This window comes from Stenella coeruleoalba, assembly GCF_951394435.1.
Source record: "Stenella coeruleoalba genome assembly, chromosome: 11".
Taxonomy (NCBI): Eukaryota; Metazoa; Chordata; class Mammalia; order Artiodactyla; family Delphinidae; genus Stenella; species Stenella coeruleoalba.
The window spans coordinates 55,119,308-55,145,914 of record NC_137157.1 but is presented as its reverse complement, the minus strand read 5'-3'; the positions used below and the strand labels follow the sequence as shown (position 1 = coordinate 55,145,914).

General features: G+C 35.7%; 1 protein-coding gene across 4 annotated transcripts in view; it reads left to right on the top strand.

The window, feature by feature from the left end:
* Window positions 1-26,607, top strand: part of LOC307193992 (uncharacterized protein) — a 123,523-nt gene that overhangs the window by 60,987 nt on the left and 35,929 nt on the right. For 2 of the 4 annotated variants that reach the window (XR_013830471.1, XR_013830472.1), the window contains one exon: window positions 2,180-2,276. Coding sequence is in view for 2 of the 4 variants with exons in the window: in XM_079936635.1 (XP_079792761.1) it covers window positions 2,180-2,194 (15 nt within the window). In the remaining 2 variants the exon portion in view is untranslated. Of the gene's footprint in view, window positions 1-2,179; window positions 2,502-26,607 lie in introns of those variants that run through there. The other 2 variants (XM_079936635.1, XM_079936634.1) reach the window with 1 other exon arrangement.

Sequence of the window (26,607 nt, the reverse complement as noted above, 5' to 3'; positions counted from 1 at the left end):
GGCCTGAGAGTGGGCTTTCGTCTAACACTTGTAAATGAATTATCTGAGGAGACACGTGCTGACAAAGCAAGAGACTTTATTGGGAAGGGGCACCTGGGTGGAGAGCACCAGGGTAAGGGAACCCAGGAGGACTGCTCTGCCACGTGGCTCGCAGTCTCGGGTTTTATGGTGATGGGGTTAGTTTCCGGGTTGTCTCTGGCCAGTCACTCTGAGTCAGGGTCCTTCCTGGTGGCATGCGCATCACTCAGCCAAGATGGATTCCAGTGAGAAGAATTCTGGGAGGTTGGTAGGACATGTGGACTGGCGTCTCCTCTCTCCTTTTGACCATTCCCGAATTCTTTGGTTTGTAGCAGCTTGTTAGTTCCGCATTCCTTACCAGGACCTCCTGTTGTAAGGTAACTCATGCAGGTGGTTACTATGGTGCCTGGCCAGGGTGGGCAGTTTGGGTCAGTGGTTTCCCTAACATTTTGGCTATTCTTATCTTTTAAAACGGTTGTAGTTTCCAAAACGCTGGAATATCTAATATATCATATGTTTAATTAATATATGATAGTAATTGAATTTCACATATTGTCTATTTATGAGCAATATTTAAAATAAATGTTAATGAACTAGCAGCATATTCTATCAAAAAGTTACAATTCCTCTGTGAAGGAGGGATAAGATGTTGAGTGGACTTTCACGGTTTACCCAGCATTGGCACCTGGAAATGCAAGTTAAAGGTTGAGAGGAGTCAAGAAAGCTTCATTATAAAGGAATCTTGAGAAAAGAGAGCATATTAATAGGTGAACGAGCTGGTTCTGTGACCTCTAATTATCACTCTAGCCCTCTCCTATAAATCTAGGAGAGGGGAAGAAGAGGGTTTTTTGGATCAGGAAGGAAGAGACACCGTGGTTTTGTTTCCCTTTTCCTAACCAGGAGGGAATTTTGACTGTGCAGTCCTTTCAGTGAGAGTGAAGATGTTCAAGAGATTAGCTCCTTGAGGTTGTTTGTGCCTAAAGGAAAGGGAGACTCCGTTTCCTTGAATGGGCTTCTGCTTATGCAGTGCATTTAAGGAACATGGTTGTGTGGAAAATATAGGTATGACCTATAAACAGTCTCAGTCTAAATAAAACAATGATAACATAATGAAATTATCTCCAGTGAATCCGTGTAAACCAAGTTACCAAAATGTAAGTATATAGCTGAGAGAACATTTAATATTATATCGACCATAACTATTAAATGCAAAACAAGTTCAGATTTAAGAAATATAGTCAACAAACTGATAATACTTGTATAACTAAGCAATGAGCTATTCTTCAACCAGTTTCTTTATTCTACCTATAGTAGGAGTTTTCCTTTCAGGAAGAACAGATCACTAAAATTCATGATGACTTTCAAATATTTGAATGTTTGGAATAATTTACTTTCAAATATTCCAAGACTGCACTGTCCCAGGCTGGTATTTCCAAACTCGATAGCTTGGACTTATGAGCCTCATTCCCAGCATTAACTGCAATCTTACCATTCTCCTCTAATAAGATTACAATCTTACCACTGAAATAAAATTTTAGTATCTTTTCACTTTTAATGACTCACATTTTTCTAAAATATTCAGCATTACTGTTTTTCCCACTGTTTCTAAAAGTACATCTGAGTCTGAACAAATAAAAGTATTTTGGATTAGAGAAAAGATGAATACTTTCACCAAAAAATAACTAAATTTTAGCATCCCTTTGGAAGCAAAATGACAGTCGAACTAATATCCAACACTTAACTTTATCTCAGGATTCTCAGTTCCTTAAAACACCTTGGAAAATGCTTTTACAACAGAAGTCTTGCACTTATAACCAGATGCCAGGTAGGGTCTCTTTGGCCCTTAATATTTAAGATGTGTTTTTGCATCCCTACAGAGCAGTGTCCTCTCAAAGATTGTGCTTCATATTCTCTGACTCTAGCATTTTCATGGTTTCTGCTGGCTCTGAGCTCCTGCTTTGCTAAATTAATTAAATTTAGGAATCACATTGTATTTCATCTTTGTTGTCCTGCTTATACCTTAGTGAAAGTCAGGACTTTTATTTAATTTCTTCCCTAACAGACAACTCACATAGTATTAGTTTGCATTAAATATTTTAGAAAAAAAATTGGAAATTAGAGTTAAATATTCTAACTCTGGTTGATTCTTCATCCTTTTTAGAGCTGTGAGACTTGAGTTGGTGTCCTTCATACATCACATCTTCCCCATCACTTAAGAAGCCATTGAGATACTTGCATATTTAGCTGTCTCCTACCTGGTAAGAAAATTTTAAATTTATTTTTACATTTAGTTAATGGCTCACATTTTCTGTAAAGTGTTCAGCATTACTTAATTTTAGGTAAGTGTAGAGAACTAATGGGTCCAATGATTGTCTCTATCCACGTCCTAAAGAAACATCATGATAGGTAGATATGTCATTTTCCTTTTTCATAAAACAAACAAGCAAACAAACCAAAAAACCACTCAACTTTCTCAAAAAGGGCTAATATGTAAAAGGCCTCTATCCAGGTTTTTAGTGTTGCCTAGAGTATATTCAGTTGAAATGTCTTTTTTCCTATTCTAGTTATTAACTCACGCACAGCAGTGGGAGATTTACTCTAACCTTAATATGCAGTCCAAGTTTCTCTCTAAGGCAAAGAGCATCTATTAGAATAAAAGGGCTTAAGAAGCTGTAGGAAAATGACAGGAGGAAGCCAAGGGATTCAGGAGACTCAAGAGATGAACTTCAGGAGGAAATCAGTATTATAGTATGAGTATAAAGCACATAAAGCTAAATTTATTTCTGGGCTGAGTTGTATTACCTACCATTTAATAAAAGCATTATGATTGGATAATTTAGGCAAATCTCTAGGTGAATCCAGTATTCTCAATACTGTTATCATCCTCATGTATACTCACCTTAATCATCTGAAAATTTCAAGACATGATAGATAAATGGAATGTTGGTCCTGTAAGGAAACTAAGAGGGCATATATATACACAGACATATATATATATGTATATACACACACACATACACTCACTCCAGTCCTCTTATTATAAAAATTAATAAACGAAACACAAATGATGAAATATTTTTCATCAAAACTATACAGAGAAATGGCAAAGTTAGGGATAGAATCCTGATCTCCTGTCACTGACCCCTGAGCTTATTCTAGTTTTTTTTTTTTTTTCTTTTTGGCTGAGGTTTAAAATATTATACTGTTCACTTATTCATAATGTAAAATCTGTAGTTTTAATATATATCTGTATTTAGCATAAGTTATAAAATATGTGTTTTCAGATATCTTATTTCTGACTACTATAACAAAAGTACCACAGACCGGGTGGCTTACAACAAATAACTATTTCTTACAGTTCTGAAGGCTAGGAAGTGTAAGATCAAGGTGCTGGCAGATCTGTGTCAGGATTTCAACAACGGTTTTAGGTTTTTGTAAAAGAGGAAAATAAAGCTTTAAACTGGTGAGCATGATATTTGTAGGAATAACATTAGATTTTATAATATTTTAAAGTTTACATAATATTTTTGTATTCTTTTCTCCTTAGACCTTCCTAACTAGCCCTGTATACGATGTAAAGAATGTTTGTCACATGGCAGTTTAGACAAAAGTATTTACCTTTGTTCCCATACTGAAACTTTGTTAACGTGAGAACAACAAAAAGTGTATGTATAAACCTGTAAAAGCAAAGAGATTAATGCGGTAAAAAAGGAGGCAACAGTGAATAAATACTGTCAACAAGTAGTGGAAATAAATAAAGGGATTTAGCATTCCTGAAAAAAATAAACAACAAGAGCCTGCACACAGGGGTACTTGTGATAAAAAAAGATAGTTCAAGCCACATATTCCCAGAAAGCCTCAGGGATTGGAGCCAGCAGGCATGATGATGAAGGCAAGGTGAGTCAATGGCTAAAGATGGGAAACAAGTGAGGGCTTGCATAAAAGTAGTGACATCCTGAGGTCCCCTTCCTTGTTCATACATCTGCACAAGAACCTCCCCTCCCACAAATATCGATATATTTTCTATTCATAAATTGGAATAAAGAGACTGCAGTCCTAGGGAATTAAGACAGAGTGAACAGCTGGGGAAAGGCAGTGAATAGAAACAGGGGAATAAGTGAAAGTACGCATTCCTCCAACCCTCTTGCATTATTAAGCTTTAAGAATACTTAAGTCCAGCAGCTTCCCTAGTGGTGCAGTGGTTAAGAATCCACCTGCCAATGCAGGGGACACAGGTTTGAGCCCTTAGTTGCTCCTGCATGCTGTGGAGCAACTAAGCCCGTGTGCCACAACTACTGAGCCTGTGCTGTACAGCCCGCGAGCCACAACTACTGAGCCAGGAGTGCTGTAGCTACTGAAGCCCATGTGCCTAGAGCCCATGCTCTGCACAATGAGAAGCCTGTGCACTACAATGAAGAGTAGATCCTGCTCGCTGCAACTAGAGAAAGCCCGCATGCAGCAACAAACACCCAACACAGCCAAAAATAAATAAAATAAAATATTTTTTTTAAAAAAAGCTTTAAAAAAAAAATACTGAAGTCCAGCCAAGTGTTTATCCCTTTGGAAGGAGATGAGAGGATCTTTCTTTGGAGAAACTGAGCAGGCTCAGCTGAAACAAAATTTAAAAACTGTAGATTCCAGTATTTGGGATTCTCTGACAATGTAATTGAGTCTTCAGATAGTCACCACACAGTGAAGCACAGCAGGTGAGTGGCTTTCCCCATGCACACTACTTTCAAACATTATATGACAGGACAATGAAAATTGCCAGACATGAGAAAGTATTCAACACAAAAGGTCACAGAGTCCAAAACCAAAATAAAGAGAGAAAATAGGTTACTTACCAAAGATCAGGAATTCAAATTGGAAAGGATTTCTTATTAACAACACTGCATACTAGAAAACAACATAAAACTCTGTTTAAAATTCTGAGCAAAAATGTTATCTAAAAATCTATACCTGGCCCTCCCCCTCTGAAAAATCATGAGCGCAAAAAGACGTTATTTATAAACATAGATTTTTCAAAAACGTGTAATTTCCCTTTTTAAGAAACTGAATAATCTGAGGCATTGAATGATAGAATCAGCCAGAAAAGAAATTAGCAAGGAATCTTGGAACCAGGGTTTAACCACACTGAGGCAAAGAAGAGTCTCAGGAAAATAGCTGTTTGTCAAATTTAGACAGTAAACAGTACAGATTAAAGAAGGAAAATAGGGTTTCATGAGGGCTTTACCATGATGGAGTGAAAAGGAAGGAATGACTGAGTACCTAACGTGTAACATAAAGTAGAGACAACTACTTAGAGAGGGTTATAATTTCATTGGAAATAATTAGTGATAGAGACATAGAAAACTAAAAATGTGCCAATCAAGTTAGTTATTAACCCCAAGAAGTACAAAAACATTGTCTCTCTCTGAATTTGATTACTCTAGATCATATAAGTCGAATCATACAGAATTTGTCTTTTTGTGACTGGATTATTTTACTTAACACTATGTCCTCGAGGTTTATCCATGTTGTGGTATGCTTCAGATTTCCCTTCCTTTTTAAGGCTTAATAATTGAATGTGCATACCACATTTTGCTTATTCATTCAGCTGCCAGTGGACATGTAGATTGTTCCTACCTTTTGGCCATTGTGAATAGTGCTAATATGAACATTGCTTTATAAATATTTCTTCTAGATCCTGCTTTCAGTTCCTTTGGGAATATACTCCAGAGTGGAATGGCTGGATCTTATAATAATTCTTTAAAAAAATTTAATGGCCTCCATACTGTTTTTCATAGTAGCTGCATCATTTTACATTCCGATTACCAGTGTGCAAGCATTCCAGTTTCTCCGCATCTTCAACAACACTTGTTACTTTTTGGTTTTTTTGACAGTAGGCACCAAATGGGTGTAAGGACCTACTTATTTCTTTCAAAACTTTAATTTTATATTCTTTCATTATTATTTGATTAAATATTTTCAAATAATCTTTTTATAAGTAATAGTTTCATGTGACACTACCTTATGATAAAATTGTGGGTTTGAGTTACATACATTTATAAATTATTTAACAATTGTACAAAAGATGTGTTGAATAATAAATTCCCATCAATCTAAAAATATCTTTCTTTGCAAGCATGTCATAGAGCTCTATTATTCATATGTGGTTTAATATATAACATAGTTACTTGGATTAAAGCACAGATGGCATATAACTGCTTAGTCTGGATTGTGCTCAGCTGCAATAAAACATACTTTAGTGTGGCTTAAACAAATAGTTTACTTTTCTTGTGTAGTGAAAAATTTGGAGTTAAGAATTTGGTAAAGTTTTTTTTTCTTGTTTAAACTATTGATCTTTATTCCCATACCAATGAAAGAAAAATTCTCTAATTAAGCCTACAGAGGTAAAACAATATTAAATCAGAGATTATACAGAACATAGTTCAGGCAACTGAACATTCTGTCAGACATAAAGTATGCCCTATTTATTCTCATTCTAAAGCTGGAGAGTTACATTTCCATGTATAGGCATAGAAAGTCAGGTCTATACCCTATCCACTTCTCTATGTATAATTTAAAACTACATTGCAATATATAATGAAGAAACTGACAGCTCTGGCTGTCTTTGTCACAGACCAATATATATTTTCATAATTCTAGTGCTTTTTGTCACTAATTCCCCACACAATCTGGATGAACCTTGGAATTTTAGTCTTTAAAATAATATGATAATAGGGCTTCCCTGGTGGCGCAGTGGTTGAGAGTCCGCCTGTCGATGCAGGGGACACGGGTTCGTGCCCTGGTCCGGGAAGATCCCACATGCCGTGGAGCAGCTGGGCCTGTGAGCCATGGCTGCTGAGCCTGCGCGTCCAGAGCCTGTGCTCCCCAACGGGAGAGGCCACACAGTGAGAGGCCAGTGTACCACACACACACACACACAAAAAAATAATAATAATATGATAATACTAATTGCCATTAAACGGATGGCAATTTTAGTCTTTGAAATAATACGCTAACACTAATTGCCATTAAACTGATGCAACATTGGGGTGCATGTGTCTTTTCAAATTGGTGTTTTTATTTTTTTCAGATATATACCCAGGAGTGAAATGGCTTTTTTCCAGCTTTTTTGAGATATAATTGACAAATAAAATTGTAAGACATTTCAAGTATACAGCATGATTTAATATATGTCTACATTGTGAAAGGATTCCCCATTGAATTATTCCCCATCACATATTTACCTTATTTAAGTTCTACTTTCCGAGCAAATTTCAATTGTACAATACAGTGTTCTCAATTTTAGTCAGCATGTTATACATAAGATACTCAGACCTTACTCATCTTATAATCGAAAGTATGTACCCTTTTACCAACCTCTCCTGACTTCCCCAATACCCTGGCAATCACTTTTCTATTTTTCTTTTTTATAATAGCCATTCTAATGGACATGATGTGATATCTCATTGTGGTTTTGATTTGCATTTTCCTGATGATTATTGATGTTGAGTCTCTTTCATATATTTATTAGCCATTGTATATCTTCTTTGGAAAAATATCTATTCAGGTATTTTGCCCAGTTTTTAATTGGGTTATTTGGTTTTTTACTATTGAGTTATATGAGCTCCTTATATATTTTGAACATTAATCCTAGGCGGTTTGCAAATATTTTCTGCCATTTTGTACGTTGTCTTTTCATTTTATTGATTTTTTATTGAAGTATAGTTGATATACAATATATAAGTTACAGGTGTATAATATACTAATTCATAGTTTTTAAAGGTTATGTTTCATTTATAGTTATTATAAAATATTTGCTGTATTTTATACCTAATAGTTTGTATATCTTAATCCCCTACCCCTATACTACCCCTCCCCCCTTCCCTCTCCCCACTGGTAGCCACTAATTTGTTCTCTATATCTATGAGTCGACTTCTTTTTTGTTATATTCACTAGTTTGTTGGATTTTTTAAGATTCTACATATAAGTGATATCATACAGTATTTGTCTTTCTCTGACTTATTTCACTTAGCATAATGCCCTCCAAGTCCATTTATGTTGCTGCAAATGTCAAAATTCCATTCTTTTTTATGGCTGAGTAGTATCCTATTGTATATATATATACCAAATCTTCTTTATCCATTCACTTCTTGATGGACATGTAGGTTGCTTCCATATCTTGGTGATTACAAACAATGCTTCTATGAACGTTGGGGTGCATGTGTCTTTTTGAATTAGTGTTTTTGTTTTTTTGGATATATACCCAGGAGTGGAATTGCTGGGTCACAAGGTATTTCTATTTTTAGTTTTGTGAGACACCTCCATACTGTTTTCCAGGGTGGCTGCACAAATTTACATTCCCACCAACAGTATATTAGGGTTTCCTTTAATCCATATCATCACCAACATTTGTTATTTGTGTTCTTTTTGATGATAGCCATTCTGACAGATGTGAGGTTCTATCTCATTGTGGTTTTGATTTGTATTTCTCTGATGATTAGTGATGTTGAGCATCTTTTCATGTGCCTGTTGGTCATCTGCTTGTCCTCATTGGAAAAAATGTTCAGTTCTTCTGCCCATTTTTAATCTGTTTGTTTATTTTTGATGTTGAGCTGTATGAGCATACTGATGGGTTTTTTTGCTGAGGAGAAGCTTTTTAGTTTGATGTAGTCCCACTGTTTTACTTTTGCTCTTGTTGCCTTTGCTTTTGGTGTCAAATCCAAAAAATTATTTCCAAGATCAGTGTTCACGAGCTTATCCCCTCTGTTTTCATCTAGGAGTTTTATGGTTTTAGATCTTACATGAAAATCTTTAATACAGTTAATATTATTTTTTTCTGTATGATATAAGATGGGGTCCAGTTTCATGCTTTTGCATGTAATTATCCAGTTTTCCTAACACCATTTATTGAAGAGGCTATCCTTTCTCTGTTGTATATTCTTGGCTTCTTTGTTGAAAATTAATTGACCACATATGTACAGGTTTATTTCTGGGATGTTTATTCTCTTCCATTGATCTATATGTCTGTTTTTAATGTCAGACCATACTGTTTTGATTACTATAACTTTGTAATATGTTTTGAAATCAAGACATGAGATGCTTGAGCTTTGTTATTCTTTCTCAAGATTGCTTTGACTATTTGGAGTCTTCTGTGGTTCCATGCAGATTTCAGGATTAGTTTTCTATTTCTACAAAAAATGCACTAGAGTTGTTTTAATTGTTCAGCTGTGTTACTAAGAACCCAGGATCCTACCTATCTTTATACTCCATTTCCTTAAAATGTTATCTTGTCACCTATGTCATGGTCAAAATGTGGCTACTGCAGCTTCAGATGCAAAATCTTTGTTCAGTAGAGGAAGTAGGAGTGAAAATGGAGCCAGCAGTAATAACAGCCACTTGTCTTCCTTAATCAGGAAAGCAAAAGCTTTATCAAAACCCCACACTAGATTGACATGTACACACTGCTATATTTAAAATAGATAACCAACAAGGACCTACTGAATAACACAGGGAACTCTGCTCAATATTATGTAACAACCTAAATGGGAAAAGAATTTGAAAAAGAATAGATCATATATATGTTTAACTGAATCACTTTGCTGTACACCTGAAACTAACACAACATTGTTAATCAACTGTACTCCAATGTAAAATAAAAAGTTAAAAAAATAACCCACACTAATGTTCCATTAATTAGGCTACCCAGTGTCATATGGCCATTCATTGCTGTAAGGGAGACTATGAATGTGAGTGTTAAGATGAGGTTGTCCTGAAACAATGCATTCTTTTTTCAGGGAAAACTGAGGAAATGAATAATGAGTAGACAGTTAAAACACTGATCATCTGCCCTTATTACATGTATAGATTTCAGAGACTGAACTCAAACAGAATCAGCATGTTCAAATATGTTATAGGTGGGAATAATTAATCAAATTTAATATGGCATGAAGAATGAAAAGGAGAAAGTAAAACATTTGTTTCATACGTACTTGTCCAAGACAGTTTACATACATTTCCTCCTTTACGTAACCAACTGGCATATAAATCCGTATTTGTTGAATTGTAATTCTCATGTGCTTTCCACTACATACCACGTAGGAATTTTTTGTTTGTTCATTTTAGTGGAGGGAAGTCTAAGCTCACACAATTATGTTTTAAAAAATGCACAAGTGCATGTAGTATTTTGTGTTAAAAATCATTTTAAGAAAGTTTAAGGGGTCTTAGTTTAAGACCCCTGTAAGCCAAATGCAGTAAGATTACCAGAAATTTCATATGCACTCCGAGAGTACCTCAGTAGAATAACTTCTAGTTCAAAAAGATTTGTCATATGGTAACTAGCTAACTCACATGCAAGTCTCAGTGGCTATGATTTTCATAAGGCACACATTCTGATGTTCAGAAAGCAGAACTGTCTGTTTTGATTTATAGTGGACTTCATGTTTTATCTTACATTTCCATTTCAACCTGCTGCCAAAAATTTAATCATTTCCAGGAAAACAAAATCAAATGGAAGATTCTTTTCAGATCTTTTAGGTTTAAAACTTCCCAGTCCACTCGCTCTTCTTCTCCCTGGGTTTATTTCTGAGTGCCTGGCTTTATATAGTTCTATGATGTTGTGGGAGGTATTGTGAAGGTATTAGATCAGTTCTGTTCTCTGAGACATAGACTATTGGTTTGATTTTCAGGATTTCCTCCCCTAGTGTCTCTAAACATCCTGCTGGCTTCTGATCGCAAAATCTAGTAAATCGTGTCCAATTCTGTCCCAGGTCATTTTTGTGAGCAAACCCTATTGCCTTCATTCCATGGCTTCTTTCTTTCAGCTACTTTTAACTACTTCTGTGCCCTGTCTGGAGGAATAGGGAAGGTTAGACCCTAATAAATCTTTAAATCTCAAGGGAAATTCAGAGTCATCTTAAGGAGGAATTCTTTGCTCCTGACCATTTATTACCCTCTGTGAGGCTGTCGATTCCAGAGTATCAGATGGCCTAGAACTTATCACTACTTTTATTGAACTACTATTGAAGAATTGTGGCTAAAGGGACTCTTCTATGAAAGCTGTGAAAGTTTCTGTGTTGCTGGGTTCTTCAAACTGTCTACAATCCAAAAACAAAAAAAATCTTAGTTAGCAATGAGAATGGAGATATTTACCTTTGGGGGTGGGGGATGTATTTTCAGTCTTACCAAGTGTGAATCTCTAATGTTAATTAGTATATTAACCTTTTTGGCATGTGAAAGCCAGCCAGAAGCAGCCTTTAGGGTTTTAAGGAAGGAGAAATAAGCGAGATAATTTGGGGAAAAATGTGTCAGGAGAAACACTAGTAGTAATAAAACTACTGAGGACCTAAAATACGATTTTAGTTGATAACCAGTGCTGAATCAAAGGCAAGCTTTTTCCCCCTTTCTGGTCCTTGTAACAAATTAATGAGTAGTTCTCCCACTCTAAAATGTTCTTATTTTCAAACAAAAATAATAGAGAATAAATTGCTTTTTTTTTTAACACTTGATTTTCTAGAGTGCCGAACCTGAATTTTGTTCATTCCTTTAAATTATTTTAGTGAAGCCCCACCCCGTTTCTGAAAAAAGTACATTGAATATTGCATCATGTTTGTCTAAAGACATGGGATTTGAAAATTTCTGTCCCCAAACTGTCTCTTTTGTGGTGATATAACACTCATGTGACCCACTCTCAGGAATATTCTATGACTTGCCCTTCATGAACATTTACTAGGGCTAGGTACTTTCACTTACTCCAAGAAATCTCTCTAAGCTTTTGTAATGGTGCATTGGGCAAAGCAGACCTCCAAGGAAAAAATAAATTTTCTCTATTTGGATGTCTAACAAAGACTAGGAACATACATTTTTCTAAAAGAAATGTAATCATGAGATAGATCAGCTACAATTGTAATGAGTACCTGAGACCTATAGCTTATATGTCATGAAAGTTACTGATCTCTTTTTGTAAGAATGAGAAAAATACAGCTTTCTTTCGATACACTGTCATGTGTTTATTTGATAACTTCTAGGATATTTTAACCCATAGGAAGATAGTGTAAATCCTCTATTTTGTTTTCCTACTGTTGTAGAACAATTTTCTCACAGTCCATAGGTGATTATTAAAAGATCACTTTCATTCCATTATGCTAATGCTCACCTTACCTCATCTACCAATTTAAAGACTATTTTGGAGGGAGATCAATCAAGATGATGTAGAAAAAAAGAAAAAAAAAAGAAAAAAGAAAGATGATGTAGTAGATGTGGAGCTCACCTCTCCCCATGAACACATCAAAAATACATCTACGCGTGGAACAATTCTCACCAAAAACTAGTTAGAAACTGGCAGAAAGACTCCTGTACAACCAAGGCTATAAAAAAGATCTACACATAATTGAGTAGAAAGGAAAGAAAAGTGATCTGGTTGGGACCTGTGCCCCTGGAAGGCAATTCAGAGGAAAAGGGAGAACACACAAGTGGAGACCTGCCCTGGGGAGAGCCACAGGTTGGATGCCCTAGACCTGAGGTCTGACGCAGGGGAGGTGAGCCCCCTTGGCTGGTTGAAGGACCCCTGGGACTAACGAGAGGGCTGTGGGAAGCCCATACTATGCTTGTGAGGAGCGTGTGTGCACTGGCTAGCCCCTGAGGCAGGGCAGAGAGAGGTCTGCTCTAGCAGCTGCCAGGTTTCCCACCACCACCTTGGCATGCTTGTCACCTGAGCTGAGCAAAAGCTCCAGTCCTGCTCACTCCCCGTTACAGTTTAGCACCGCATCTGGGGTGGCCAGGGCCAAGGAGAAGACTTGGCCTTGGGATGCAGAGGTGACCCCGTGGAGCCTGGGTGGGGTGGTGGCGGCCCTTGTTGGCACTTAAGCAGCATGTCAGAAGGTCCACTGCAACTTGCCCTGATACATGTATGGGTCCCACCTGCCCTGTGTGTGGCTCCACAACAGGGCAGGGGTGGTGGAGGCTGGAGCAGTGATCAGCTACAAGGGACCAAGGGGACTTTCACTCAAGGCTGCATCTGTGCAGAGTGAGGGAAGCAGTAGCAAGTGCCTGTATAGCTAGTGCATCATAGACAGCTCAGACCTCTGTATGTGGCCAACATGTGCTTAGAGCCCACATGGGTCCCCCTTGCTTCAGCACTACCTCCTCTGGGGCAAGGGTCTTGGTACTCAGATAGGGGAAAACACACACTTAAAGATAACAGAGCCAGCTTGGGCTGGACCCTCAGGGCTTCTGCTCCAGCAACTAGGGATTAGACCTTACCCCTGAAAGGGCAGTATTGGCCACTGAGCAGAGGGGAAGTCCTGCCTCACACCTATCTTCAGCTCTAGCCCCTCTATCTACAGCCTCACCCCCTGCCAAGGTGATAGCTGCCAGCACACCCTGGGGAAAGATATGACTTGCATCCACACCAAATCCAGCTCTCCCACCAAAGGCATTGGGCAGTCTGTATAGGGATGCTCCCACATAAGAACACCCCTTCAAGACCACAATAGGTAACAGTTTCACCTGAATTCATAGAGGCAGAGAAAATTAAGCAAAATGAAAAGGCAGAGGAACTGCTCTCTATCGAAAGAGCATGAAAAAAACCCTGAAAAAATAATGAAAGAAATAAACAATTTACCAGATAAGACTTCAGAACACTGATAATAAAAATTTTAACTGAATTAGGGAAAAGAATAGATGAGCACAGTGAGAATTTTGACAGGGAGCTAGAAAATATAAAAAAGACCCAAGACTATATTAAATTTAGGCAATATAGTGGGTTCAGATATAAATGATCATTTTCATACATTGAAATATTAACACTTTTCTGTATGCATAGGAGCAATATTTCTATTTTGCAAGAGATAGTGTTGATCTTTAAAATTCAGTCGTTTTTTTGTTCTCTGATTTTTATCTTCTTGAGATTTAGGGTTATTAAATATGTATTAAAAGAGATCTTTAGATTTACACAGATTCTTGACATATTTTTACGCATAAATTGAGAAATCATTTTGGGTAACTTATTTCTAAGGCAAACACAACAACTACATCACAACTGCTATGTGGCTAACAGTGATTGAAAGACCATCCTGACTTTACAAATATCGAAATGTGAAAAAAAATAAAAAAACCATCCTACTCACAACCTTGCTTAAGAAATAGAATAATTCCCAACAATGTTGCTGTTGCTGTTGCATACTTCCCTGAAGAAGTATCTTCTTACTATCCTTCCTAGAAGAAACCAATGCTGTGAAATTTGTATTTCTCATTCCCTTGTTTTTTCTCTACAGTTTTACCAAATATTTATCCTAAACAACTTATTGTTTGATTTTGTTTTTTAGCTGATATAACAAGATGATTTTGTTTTTTAGCTGATATAATAAGATAACTGTATTACCTGTATTCTTATGTGACCTTTTTTTAAAATTTAGCATTATGTGATATTCATCCACATTACCGTGTATATCTATTATTCATTTTCCATGTTGTATAGTATCCCACTATATGCATATGATTCAGTTTATAAATTCTCTTCTTGATGGACATTTGGGCTGTTTTTAGTGTTTTTATATTACACATGCATCTGCTATAAACATTCTTATTAGTTGTCTCCTAGAAAGCATGTTTGAGGGTTTCTCCAGGGTAGATACATAGGAATGAAATTGCTACATCTAGATTGATGCTGTGCAATAGAACCTTCTGCCATGATATAATATTGTAAACATCTGGGATGTATAATAGGTAGCCACTAGCTGCATGTGCTTTTAAGTACTTGAAATATACCTAATTCATAATGAAGACTTGGATATTTAATTCTATATAATTTTTTAAATTGAAGTATATTTGACTTAGAATATTATATTAATTTCAGATATATAACATAGTGATTCAATATTTTTATAGATTATGCTCTTTATAAAGCTGTTATAAATTATGGGCTATATTCCCTGTGCTGGGCATGACACCCTTATAACTTGTTTACTTTATACGTAGTAGTTTGTACCTCTTAATCCCCCTCACCTATTTTGGCCCTCCCCTCACCCATCTCCCCTCTGGTAACCACTAGTTTGTTCTCTGTATCTGTGAGTCTGTTTCTGTTTTGTTACATTTGTTTGTTTTATTTTTAGATTCCACATATAAGTGAAAACATACAGTATTTGTCTCTGTCCAATATATTTCACTAAGTATAATACCCTCAAGGTCCATATATAATTTTAGTTAATGGATATTTAAATAGCCACATGTGGCTAGTGGTTATAATATTGGACCATGCAGGTCTAGATGATCGACTTTATTGATGCCGTATGATCTACTCTTTCTCCTTCTCTTGAATGTCTCCTGAAGGGTCAGGTGTCCTTTTTTTCCCTGACCCACAATCTTGAGGAATTAAAGCCATAAAGGTGTTAAGGCAAAGGGGAGAACTTATAATGGCTTCATGAGCAAAGGTGTGAGATGGTGCTCCACATGACTGGAGACTCATGTCTTAAGCTGCTGCATAGTTTACATCACTGAATCCACTTTGAGGTCACTACAAGGCTGTGAACACATGAATTAAATCAGAAGACATCATTTCATTCTGAGAATGCACAGTTTTCTACTATTGTTTAACTGCAGTAAAGCAAGCTGAAATTAGCCATATAAAGATACTTTCATGATCTTGATCTTTATTGGAGCTTTCTGCTTTGCCTTCTGTTTAATAAACTTCCAAAGTTATTGTCCCATTGGTCTCAGATATTGCAAGTGATCTTTAGCTCTCCACTTTCTGCTGTCTCCATGATGTCCCTCCCTATTGCTATGACTCCATAGTCTTAGACACAATGCCCATCTCTTTCATGTAGTGGACCACTGTTTTTGTAGTGAGACAGGTGTTGAAGTTCTTCAAAAAAAGCCAATTCTGGTTTGTTTGTTTTTTTAATCTGTTACTTGCAGAACTTGAACTAGTTGTAGATGTGTTTCTACTCAATTATTAAGATGCCCTAGATTCCTATACAGGGGAATGTGGCCAGTATATTTTTAAGTGGAAGACTTATATCTGCTACCTCTTCAGATGCTCTTGCTTTTATTTCTTTTTCATTAACTTTACTAGTTCCATATTTGGGTAAGGACTGAAGAAATGGTAATTTAAGTTTGCTGTCATGTCAGTTGCTACTCTAGTACCTGCTGCTGCCGTTTTGGAAGACTCTTGAGTCTTCATGCTGCAATCACATAAGAGCACATGCTTGGGGTGAATACACTGAAAATTCTATGAACAGAGTATGTATAGGAGGCATGTTGGAGTCCCTTCCCTCTTCCCCAGGCATAACCAGAGGGGTGGACTAAAACAGCTCAGAAACCATGTGGAGGCTTTGATGTTAACCTTACCCTAATCTCCTTTTTCATGAAGCTGCATGGCCCCTGAGCTCTTCTTTTTCTCTGGAACTCACATAGGATGCCCATTGTGTCCTCCATCTGTTGCTCTTAAGAAATAGATAAGTTTTTCATATTAGGGAAATCCATCTTCAGGCATGCTGCTGTTTCTTAAGATCCTTGGATGGAGATGTTTACAAACTTGCAGGGAAGTATCCTGGTTAGCTGTAAGGTGTTTTAGGCTTACATAGCCGTTTTCCTTTGTGGCCTGACCACATCAAATAAGGAATTAGAAGAGAAGACTTGAGTAAAGTGCCCAAATGCACACAGCTTATAAATGGCAAATCTGGGATTCAAATGTAGGCCATACATTTCCAGAATCTGTACTCTTTGAGATTCATTATTCTTCATACTGATGCTCTTTAATGTCACTTGTCACAGTTGCAATTTTACATTTGTTCCTTGTTTATGGTAAGCACTCAAGAAAGATTTGTTAAATAAACAAACAGGCAAGCATTTATATAGGTGAGTGGATGCAAGGATGCAGGAGAATATAGTGGCAGGTGGTATTTAAGGCAAGTGGGCTTCTCATTGTAATGGGTTGTCAAAGATAGAGAATATATAAAGATTCCAGTACATAAGGAGTAAGTGAGTATAAGTGAGATTGGGTAAAATACGATGCCATTTCAGCAATGGATCTGGAATTTAGGATAGAATTTTATTTTCCAGGAGATCAGTAAGAGTGACTGAAATTCAGAAGTAACGTAAAGTAGCTGAAAGTATATGAAGGTATATTTGGGCTTAATGAAAACTATCAAGGATTCAGTTGTGAAATGAGTCATCAAGCCAGAATCAGATAAACATGAATTTGTACTTGTTTCTGAGTTCCGGTACTCCTTGTATTCACCTGTTGGGGAAATATTTGTTCTGATAGCCTAAGGAGCCAGGGAATTAGAACTAGACATCAGTAATTTGTTATTGCATCATCTCAACCTTGCATTACTGATGAATTCTTAATCAAATTCAGTGCTTATGGACTGGAGAGTTCTGCTGATTTGAGCTCCTGTTTAATTGCAAACACTTGCCTCTAGCATTGTTGAACAACGTCCTAGATTATATCACAAAGATTCATTCTAATATCTCACATCTTAATAGATTAGTACAATGCAGTTTTCATTATTTTAAAAATACAGTTTGTAAAAAATTACTGACTGGGCTGAATTCTCATTCATTATTTTATATTAATTTATTCATTAATCATTCAATAAGTAGTTATTTTGTTAGCTTTTTGGAATAAGATAATGAAAAACATAGGTACTATTACTATTCTCACAAAGATATTAGCATTTAATGTACAATATGAAAGATGAGTTGAAATTTGCAAACAAAAATGGAATATTCATGATAGAGTGGACAGTATAAACCAAAGCCCAGAAATGAGAATAATCCTGAGGAGTTTGAGAATCTAAAATAAGTTCCCCATAAATAAATTATAGGTTACCAAGAAGAAGGCAAGGCAGGGAGAATGGTGAGACATGAGACTGTATGGATTAAAACAAAAATATCAGATTACTAACTAACTGCATACCAATTATCTTGAAGATTATCCAAATGTCAAATGATGCTATGAAAAGTATTTAAGGAAGTGAATGATATCATTACATTTACATTTTAAAAAATTGATTCACATGTCTGTGTTGAAAATAAAATAAAAGGATAAGCGAAATGTACTATATACATACAATGGAACATTGTTTGACCATAGAAAGGAAGGAAATTCAGTTACATGCAACAATAAGATGAACCTTGAGGACATTATGCTAAGTGAAAGAAGGCACAAAAGACAAATATTGTATGATTTCAATTGTGTGAAATATCTAAAGTAGTCAAATTCATAGAAACAGGCAGTAGAATGGTGGTTACTAGGGCCTAGGTGAGGGAGAAATAGGGAGCTGTTTAATGGGTAGACAGTAGCTTCAGTTTTGCAAGATGAAAAAGTTCTGGAGCTCTGTTGCAAAACAATGTGACTTTACTTAACACCCCTGAACTGTACACTTAAAAATGGTTAAGATGGTAAAGTTTATGTTATGTGGTTTAAGACTTTATTTTTTGAGCATTTTCAGTTTTACAGCAAAACTGAGAGCGAGAGAGATTTCCCATATACTCCCTGTCCCCACACATGCATAGCCTTCTTCATTATCAGCATCCCCACCAGAGAGGAGTACTTGATACAGTTGATGAACCTACACTGACACATCATATTACCCAAAGTCCATAGTTTACATTACAGTTCTCTCTTAGTGTTGTACATTTTATGAATTTGGACAAATGTGTAAGGACATGTATCCATCATTATAATATCATGTGAAGTATTTTCACTATCCTAAAAATCCTCTGTGTTCTGCTTATTTACCCCTACCCCCTCAACCCTGGCAACCACTGATCTTTTTGTTTTCATCATAGTTTTGCCTTTTCAAGAGTGTCATATAGTTGGAATCATACAAAATGTAGCCTTTTCAGATTGGCTTTTTTCACTTACTAATATGCATTTAAGGTTCTTCCGTGTCTTGTCATTGCTTGATAACCCATTGATATCTGTGCTGAAAGGAATTCCATGGTTTGGATGCACTACAGTTTATTTTCCCATTCACCTACTGAACGGCATCTTGGGTGCTTCCAAGTTTTGGAAATTGTGACTAAAGCTGCTATACACTTCTGTGTGCAGGATTTTGTGTGGAATGTTACCTTTTTTTAACCACAGTGAATATAATCTAATATTAAAAGTTGATATAGCAGTGATCAGACTTATAAAAATCCAAGTGAGGAAGCCTGGTGACCTGACCTTGAATGGCAATCATGTACATAAAGAAGGGTAATTATATTCAATTTTCAATTATTTAAGAGGGCAGAATCAATTTGACCCATGTTATTTATTGTTCTAGGGAAATAAGCTGCAGAATTAATTTGGGTAAGGAAAGAATAATTTCACTTCTGATATGTTGCTTTTGAAGTGTACATCAGCTATCCATACACCATTGGAAATACATGTTCAGATCTCAGGAAAAAAGTTTTAGGCATAAAAATACATTGAATTCGGATGAGGGTCGCCAGAATTCAGTAGTTACCAATACTCCTTCTACAACCATTCTTTTTATGGCAGTAACTCACATTAAAAATGATACCCAAACAGAAGGCAAGAATTCCCTATAGGGGATTATATTGGGTAATGGGTGGTGGAAAGGAGTATGCAATTATGAAATTCCCCTTGATGGATTTGATATTAGCTTACCCCTTCCCAGTGCAAGTTTCATCTTCCTACCCCAGTTAAAATAACTGATTGATAGTAATTGAAGGTATGGCCATAGATGAAATTGTTTAGATACTTTGTTGGATTAGAAAGGAGCCAAGGAGAATCCTGAGGCACAGTACAATTTAAGAAATGAGTAGAGGAAAAAATTTCCTTTGTTTTTATTAGAATTACAAAGTCCCAATCATATTCTCTAACTTTTCTCTACAGCTGTTTGCTTTAAAAATGAGGTTAAATGGGGTAGAAATTGGGATGAGAGACAGGAAAAGGGGGGGAGAAGTGTTCTATACATAATAGTCTTTTGTTGTTTTGTTTTTGTTTATTTTACTATTCCTCCTCTTATGTCTTAGATCCATGGAATTAAAGTAAGCATAGCATGATAGTTTCCCAAAGGTGTACTGAGGTGCCCCCCAGAGCACCACAGCAAATACACAAGGGTGCTGTCAGAAACATTGTACCCAATAAGTTAAACAGGCAAGAATGATTTTTTTCAATACTATTGCAACACAGAAGAGACACTGAAGTAAACTCTGCTGAACCAAAAGGCAGGAGTTTTTAAATGTTGGGATAAGCTAGTGGAAAACTGCTGAAGGACATTAGGGTCTGAGTTGGTCAGAATAATTAGGCCATATATGTTTTCTAATTTAAAAAACATAAAAAGTACATACTGATGTTAGTCTCATATCCCTCAACAGAGACTGGAAGATAGTGGCATTATCTTTCTTGATGGTTACATTTCAAAGGGATGGCTCCCAGGTACTTGAGAAAGACATTCCTGGGTTATAAAACTGGCAAAAAGCTGGGAGACTTACAACTCAAAGGGGCAGAGAAAGAATTTACAATTGCAGGTGTTCTGAAGTTAATGCCCTAATCAGGTCTTCTGTCCATTTTTTACCTAATCAGGTCTTCTGTCCATTTTTTAATCAGGTTGTTTGTTTTTTTGGTATTGATTTGTATGAGCTATAGTTTCTAAAGACTTGATGAGGGCTGAAGGATCACTTCCAAGCTCACTCACATGGCTGTTAAAAGAGGTTCATATAGTTGGTCACAACATGGCTTTCCTAGAGCAAGTGATAAGAGAGAGACAGAGACAGAGAGAGTCAGAAGTTACAGTGCCTTTTGGGACCTAATCCTGGAAGTTCCATACTATCACTTTTGCCATATTCTGTTTTCCACACTAAACAATCTTGGTACAGTGTAGGAGGAGGCTGCACATCAAGAGCCATGGATCACTGGAGGCCAATTTGAGGCTGACTACCACAGTAACCTAGAGGCAGGAAAAGAGAATGTAGTCAGATTCACAGATGGGTGATTTTGCCAAATGGATAGACTGGCAGGTTATTGGAAAGGTGAGTTAAGAACATTGACAAGAGATTAGGTAAGCTGTTAGGATATGAAATTTGATATATAAATGAAAGAAAGTGAAGGATCTGTTAGGTAGGAAAGAAGTATAGGAATATTGGAGTGGGATAATAATACAGTTGGATAATTAAAAGGATAGGAGTTTGAAATTGTAATTTCAAATTATTATTTGAATAATATTTGGAGATTATTGAAAAGGAACTGTTAAGTCAGGATGGCAATTGACGTGGTGTGGAAAGAAAGACCACAAGTTAAGTTCTGAAAACTTTATTGTATTAGAAGAAGTGACAGAGTTCAAGACAAGGACAAGGACAGAATATTTTTAGTCAAGCGGACGAAGCGTCAAAGAAACAACACTTAACCACTACCTACTCATGAGCAAAGAAGAGAAACGTCCTGGAAAGCAGTCAAAGTAGAGAGACTCTAGGTTACAATTTTAGTGTTCACTAGATATGTGACTTGAAAAGAGTTCATGTAAAGTTGTTCCCTCATCAACAAGAAATTCTTTAATTAAAAACAAGAATGAAGGGCTTCCCTGGTGGCGCAGTGGTTGAGAGTCCGCCTGCCGATGCAGGGGACATGGGTTCATGCCTCGGTCCGGGAAGATCCCACATGCCGCGGAGCGGCTGGGCCCGTGAGCCATGGCCGCTGAGCCTGCGCATCCGGAGCCTGTGCTCCGCAATGGGAGAGGCCACAACAGTGAGAGGCCCACGTACCGGGAAAAAAAAAAAAAAAACAAGAATGAAGACCTGAGGATTTATGTAAAATTGTTATCCATAGAATGGAGTTCTCAGATAACATGAATTGTAGGATTGGGTAAAAAGAGGAGCAACGTTAGAGGAGAGGAGCAAGGTAGAATACGTTGATGCGGTAAGGGCTCTCATATTGGAGAATGTTTAAAGATTACAAGGATGTGAGATAAATCAGATTTAACTGGCTATAAATTAAACAAGAAAATTAATTGCACCAGTCCACTGAGGGTAGGCTCTGTGGTAACCCTTTCTGGGTTTCGCTACAACCCTGGGTGGAGTATTCTTCTGAAGAAGTTCAACCTGGTAATGAATGCAAAAGCCCTGATAGTTTATGATTTAAATGAAAATACCATATAATGTTTAACGGTTGAAGTGACTAGCATTTCTGCAGCAACAGTGCATGAGCCTCTAGTGTGTCACGATACTTTTTGAAATGAATATGAAGCTTAGTAGAATAATATTCTCTACACAACAGTTGTTGCGTGGGGGGCACTAACATAAGAAAGAAGTGATAATCCAACTATGAAAGGTGGAAGATTTATTGAGTCTTCCATATGCAACTTGGAAACAGTTGCAGAAGTTTTGTAAAGCTACTAACTTCCATTGAGCTTACTTTCTTACTGTCTGCTGCAGTAGTAAGCTCTTTGACAGTGGTGGTGGTAGTAGAGAAATGAAGAAAAGAAATTGCCTATTTATGTCCATTTTTAAAGGATAATTCAAGTATTCGATCTCAATTATAACACCCAATCTATAGAATGTTCTTCGTTATTTGACATGTTTTTAAACTTTGATTTTCTTGAGTGCAGAAAATACATTTAATTTGTATTTGAACTTTCAGTGCCTAATATAGCCCATAGTAGGTGCAGAAGGGATATTATTTTTATTGCACAATTTAAGAAAACAAAATATTTAACTAAAACTTGCCCAAGGTTACAGTCATCACTTTAAAAGGTAAAGAGGGAGAGAGAAAGAGAGAAAAAGCTATTTATACCATAGACTTTGCTGACTTAGTATTTATCCATTGTATTTATATTTTTCTATATATGTGTTTTTCTGTCAATTTAGCTTCATTACACTTTGAAGATTAGAGTCTACCAAAGGCAATTTAGAACCATTCTCACTTAATTAGGAAAGAGCTATTTGAATCCTGATCCCCACCTTGAAAATCATCTCACAGTTTCTTTTAGTGATAGATGTAAAACATATCTGAAGATCTTATTCTATCATTTTGCTATTATCAGTAATTACTTACATTAGTAAAATTACTGAGTTAACGTAAACTTGTATGCAAAAGTTTGGCAATTCCCTAGGCTTATATCTCTTCTATAAATTTTCTTCATTTCATGAAAATTTCTAGTGTTGCAAAACATAATAGTGAGCTAGATTAAATGAAAATAGGTTGCGAATTGTTTGGGGACTTTTATTTTTCAATTCTTAATAGTCACAAAAAGAAACATACACTTATGAATTTATCGTAAGTTTTTTTTAATGCATCAGTATTTCTATCCTTTCCACCACCCTCCATCCACAGCTTGGAATTTCAATGGGAAAATAAAACCTACAAAATGAAAACGAAAATCAATCTTCTTTTATTAAGGAACAAATTAAATTGCCCTTCTAAAGTAATGATTTTTACCTTAAAACAGTGATAACTATCTTGTTGTTCTGTCAAGTCTTCTCACCTTCTTATCTTACAACAGTTAACCTTAATAATTGCCTCACTTTCAAACTCTTCCTGACTTATGGCTCTTTAAGCACTTCTGTTAAGCTTGATCGTTCACATACACTTGGTGTGTGTGTTTGTTTTTTCCTTCTGGTAATTGATATCTGTGTTAAATGGATTTTCAACTGTGTTATTGTAGCTTCCTCTAGGCAAAATGACAGGATACCAAATTCTGATTGTCTTTTTTTTTGGGGGGGTGTGTCATTCAATATTTGATAATACCTAGTGAACATGTTGATAAGTACATAAATAAGAAGGTATGGTCCCATAATACCAAACTTTAAAAATATATATTTTAATGTGGAAATTGCATTTTTAGAATCTCAAAGTAATTTCTGTGCTTAGTCACATTTTATCTGTGTGGATAGGTCAATTATTGTCCTAACCTTCAATAATATGTCCAGCCATTAAAGAATTATAGTACTACTTATGTGAATGACATTTATTTTAGAATATACCTTTTTTCTTTACAATTAATAGCTCCCTCCCCCAATTGTTATTAAAAATAAGAAAAACTATTCTAGATTAGCTTTAAATTTTATAATTATCATTGGTTTCATATTTATAAATGACTCCTTTGATTGTCTTATTTTGAAAAGGAAATATCTTCCTGATTTTACCTCTCAAGACCTTAGCTAGCCAATTCAAAACAAGTATGGTTGTAATAAATTAAGAATTGTGTGCGTGTGTTTTTGTGTGGTTTTTTGCCTAAGATTGGGCTAGCTATTGATTAAAGTCATTTGAGATATTATAATATCAAAACCAACAGTAGCACGTATTGTCATGTGCAGTGAGCACAATCTATGCTGAGTCCTCTACTAAATATTTTAAGTATTCTAACTTGTTTTATTTTCACAAAAATTCTGTGAAGTCAGTAGTATAAACTTTATTAAAAGAAGGGGAAGTAAATCCTCAGAAAAGTTAAATAATTTTCTCAGTGTTATCATGACTTGTAAATGGTAGAGCAGGAATTTTGACTCAGATACAATGCGTGTTACATTTATAATTACAGTACAAATAAGTGAAGGTTATTATGAGGAAAAACGCAAATCCTAAATACAGAGAGAATCTCAGAATTAGACACAGGCTTCTTTCCATCAAGCTCAAGGAGATTGTTACCTTGCTTTTAATGAATGGTGCAAGAATGAAAACACAGCTTCTCTTAAACGTTGAGTAAATATTTACTTTATAATACATTCACCATTCTTTTGATTTAGGGAAAATACTTTTGTCAGTGCTTATATGACTTTTAACTTTAAATATATTGCATATTTAAAAAAAAAATACATGGATACTACTACAGATCTATGAAAGACATAGCAAAAAGGGCTTATAACTGTTGTACTGGAACATGAGGATGGCAGGATGGGAGAGAGGTCTACTATGGAAAATGTTATATATAATCACTTAAATGTGTATTTACACAAGTACTGAAAAGGTATCAGTACCTAACCTACCCTGTCTGATTTCATAAGTGATTTAAAGAGATCTTTAAGTATCTATGACATATACTTTTATGGTTCAAACTACAATAATTTCGAAGCTTATAAAATAAATTTGAAGCCAAGGCTAGGAAATTAAAGAGTCAACGAAATATATTTAAAATCTGTTTCCTATGGAAGGCAAAGAACAAAGGTATAAAACTAAAGAATGAAAGTTTACTAAGTACTCTGCTCTCCATTTGTTTTCTATCACCTCACATATAGTCTGGATACCATATTTTACAACAGAGCCCAATGTAAAAGAATAAGATATATTTGCAGTGAATTGGAATAGGTTGAATATTACCTTGTCTCATATTCTACAGTGCTGTCTATTTTAAAGAATAACCTTCTTTGAAGGCTCATAATCCTCTCTCCAAGACATGTATTCTATCACAATTCTCATCTCTGCTGTATGATGATAGAGCAAATAGGTCAACTGATCTCTGCCTTGCAACTATGAATGAAAGTAACATTGACTTGCATCTCATTCATCTTTTTGCAAGAACACAAAATAGAAGCTGCGTGAAAACTCAGCAGTGGCCTTTCCCATGGCAAAATTTTCCCCAAATTTGGAATTACATTCAATACTCTGCATGGCAATATACTCTTACTTTTTCTGAGTTATTCAGCAATAGTGAAGTACCATATAAGTTGTAATATGTTTTTGATATCATAAGTTCAACTTTATTCAATAATCTTCATTTACCCTGAATTTGAAGTTCATTAGGGATGATGAACATAGAACTTTTATGAAACTTTATGTAACTCCTCAGTGTACATATTAGTATTTTCATAGTTGTTATTCATACCTGAGATTCTTCCTCCATTGGTCAGTGAAATGAAATTATGTTTTCTGAATTGTGTCACGGTATAGTATAGTGTTTAAGAGGACAAATACTGGAGTCAAATTGCCTGAATTTGAATCTCAGCACCATATGTTATTTGCTGACGGACCTTGGTCAATATACTTAGTTGCCCTATTCTTAGATTTCCTCAATTTTCACTTAAGTATAATAGTAAGGGTACCTACCTCATAGAATTTTTACTAGAATTAAATTTCTAGACACATGTAAAGCACTTAAAACAAGACTAGGTTTAAAGTAAATGCTCTAGAAGTTTTCTAATAATAATTCCATAATTATACACGTTTTACTGTGTGATATATATATTGCTATACATCATAAGCATTTATACACATTCAATTATATATTATAGACATTTGTGTATGTCTAGCTACACATTACCAATAGTCTATACTTTTATGTGTTTGTATGATATGAGAAAGATTAGATATAGTATTTCTAAATCTGTCTTTACTAATGAAAAGAATAAGAGCTGGGAGCACACTCAGCATCTCTATACTTATGATAGATTTAGGCTGAAAGATAATTGTTATTGAATTATTAAATTCCATTATTAAAGCACACAGAAGATATTCAAAATGCATTAAAAATTTGAGAAACTATTTGAAGTTAAGGCCTTTTGCATTTGTTGAACACAACTGTGTATTTTCCTCCCAAACATAGGGTAACACAGCCTTTATGCTGAAGGTGAAAAAAGTGAAATAAAAGGAAGAGTTGATTTAGTTACAACACAGGAGATATTTGTTCCCAAACAAGTTGATGTTAGATGAGTCTAGATTTTAAA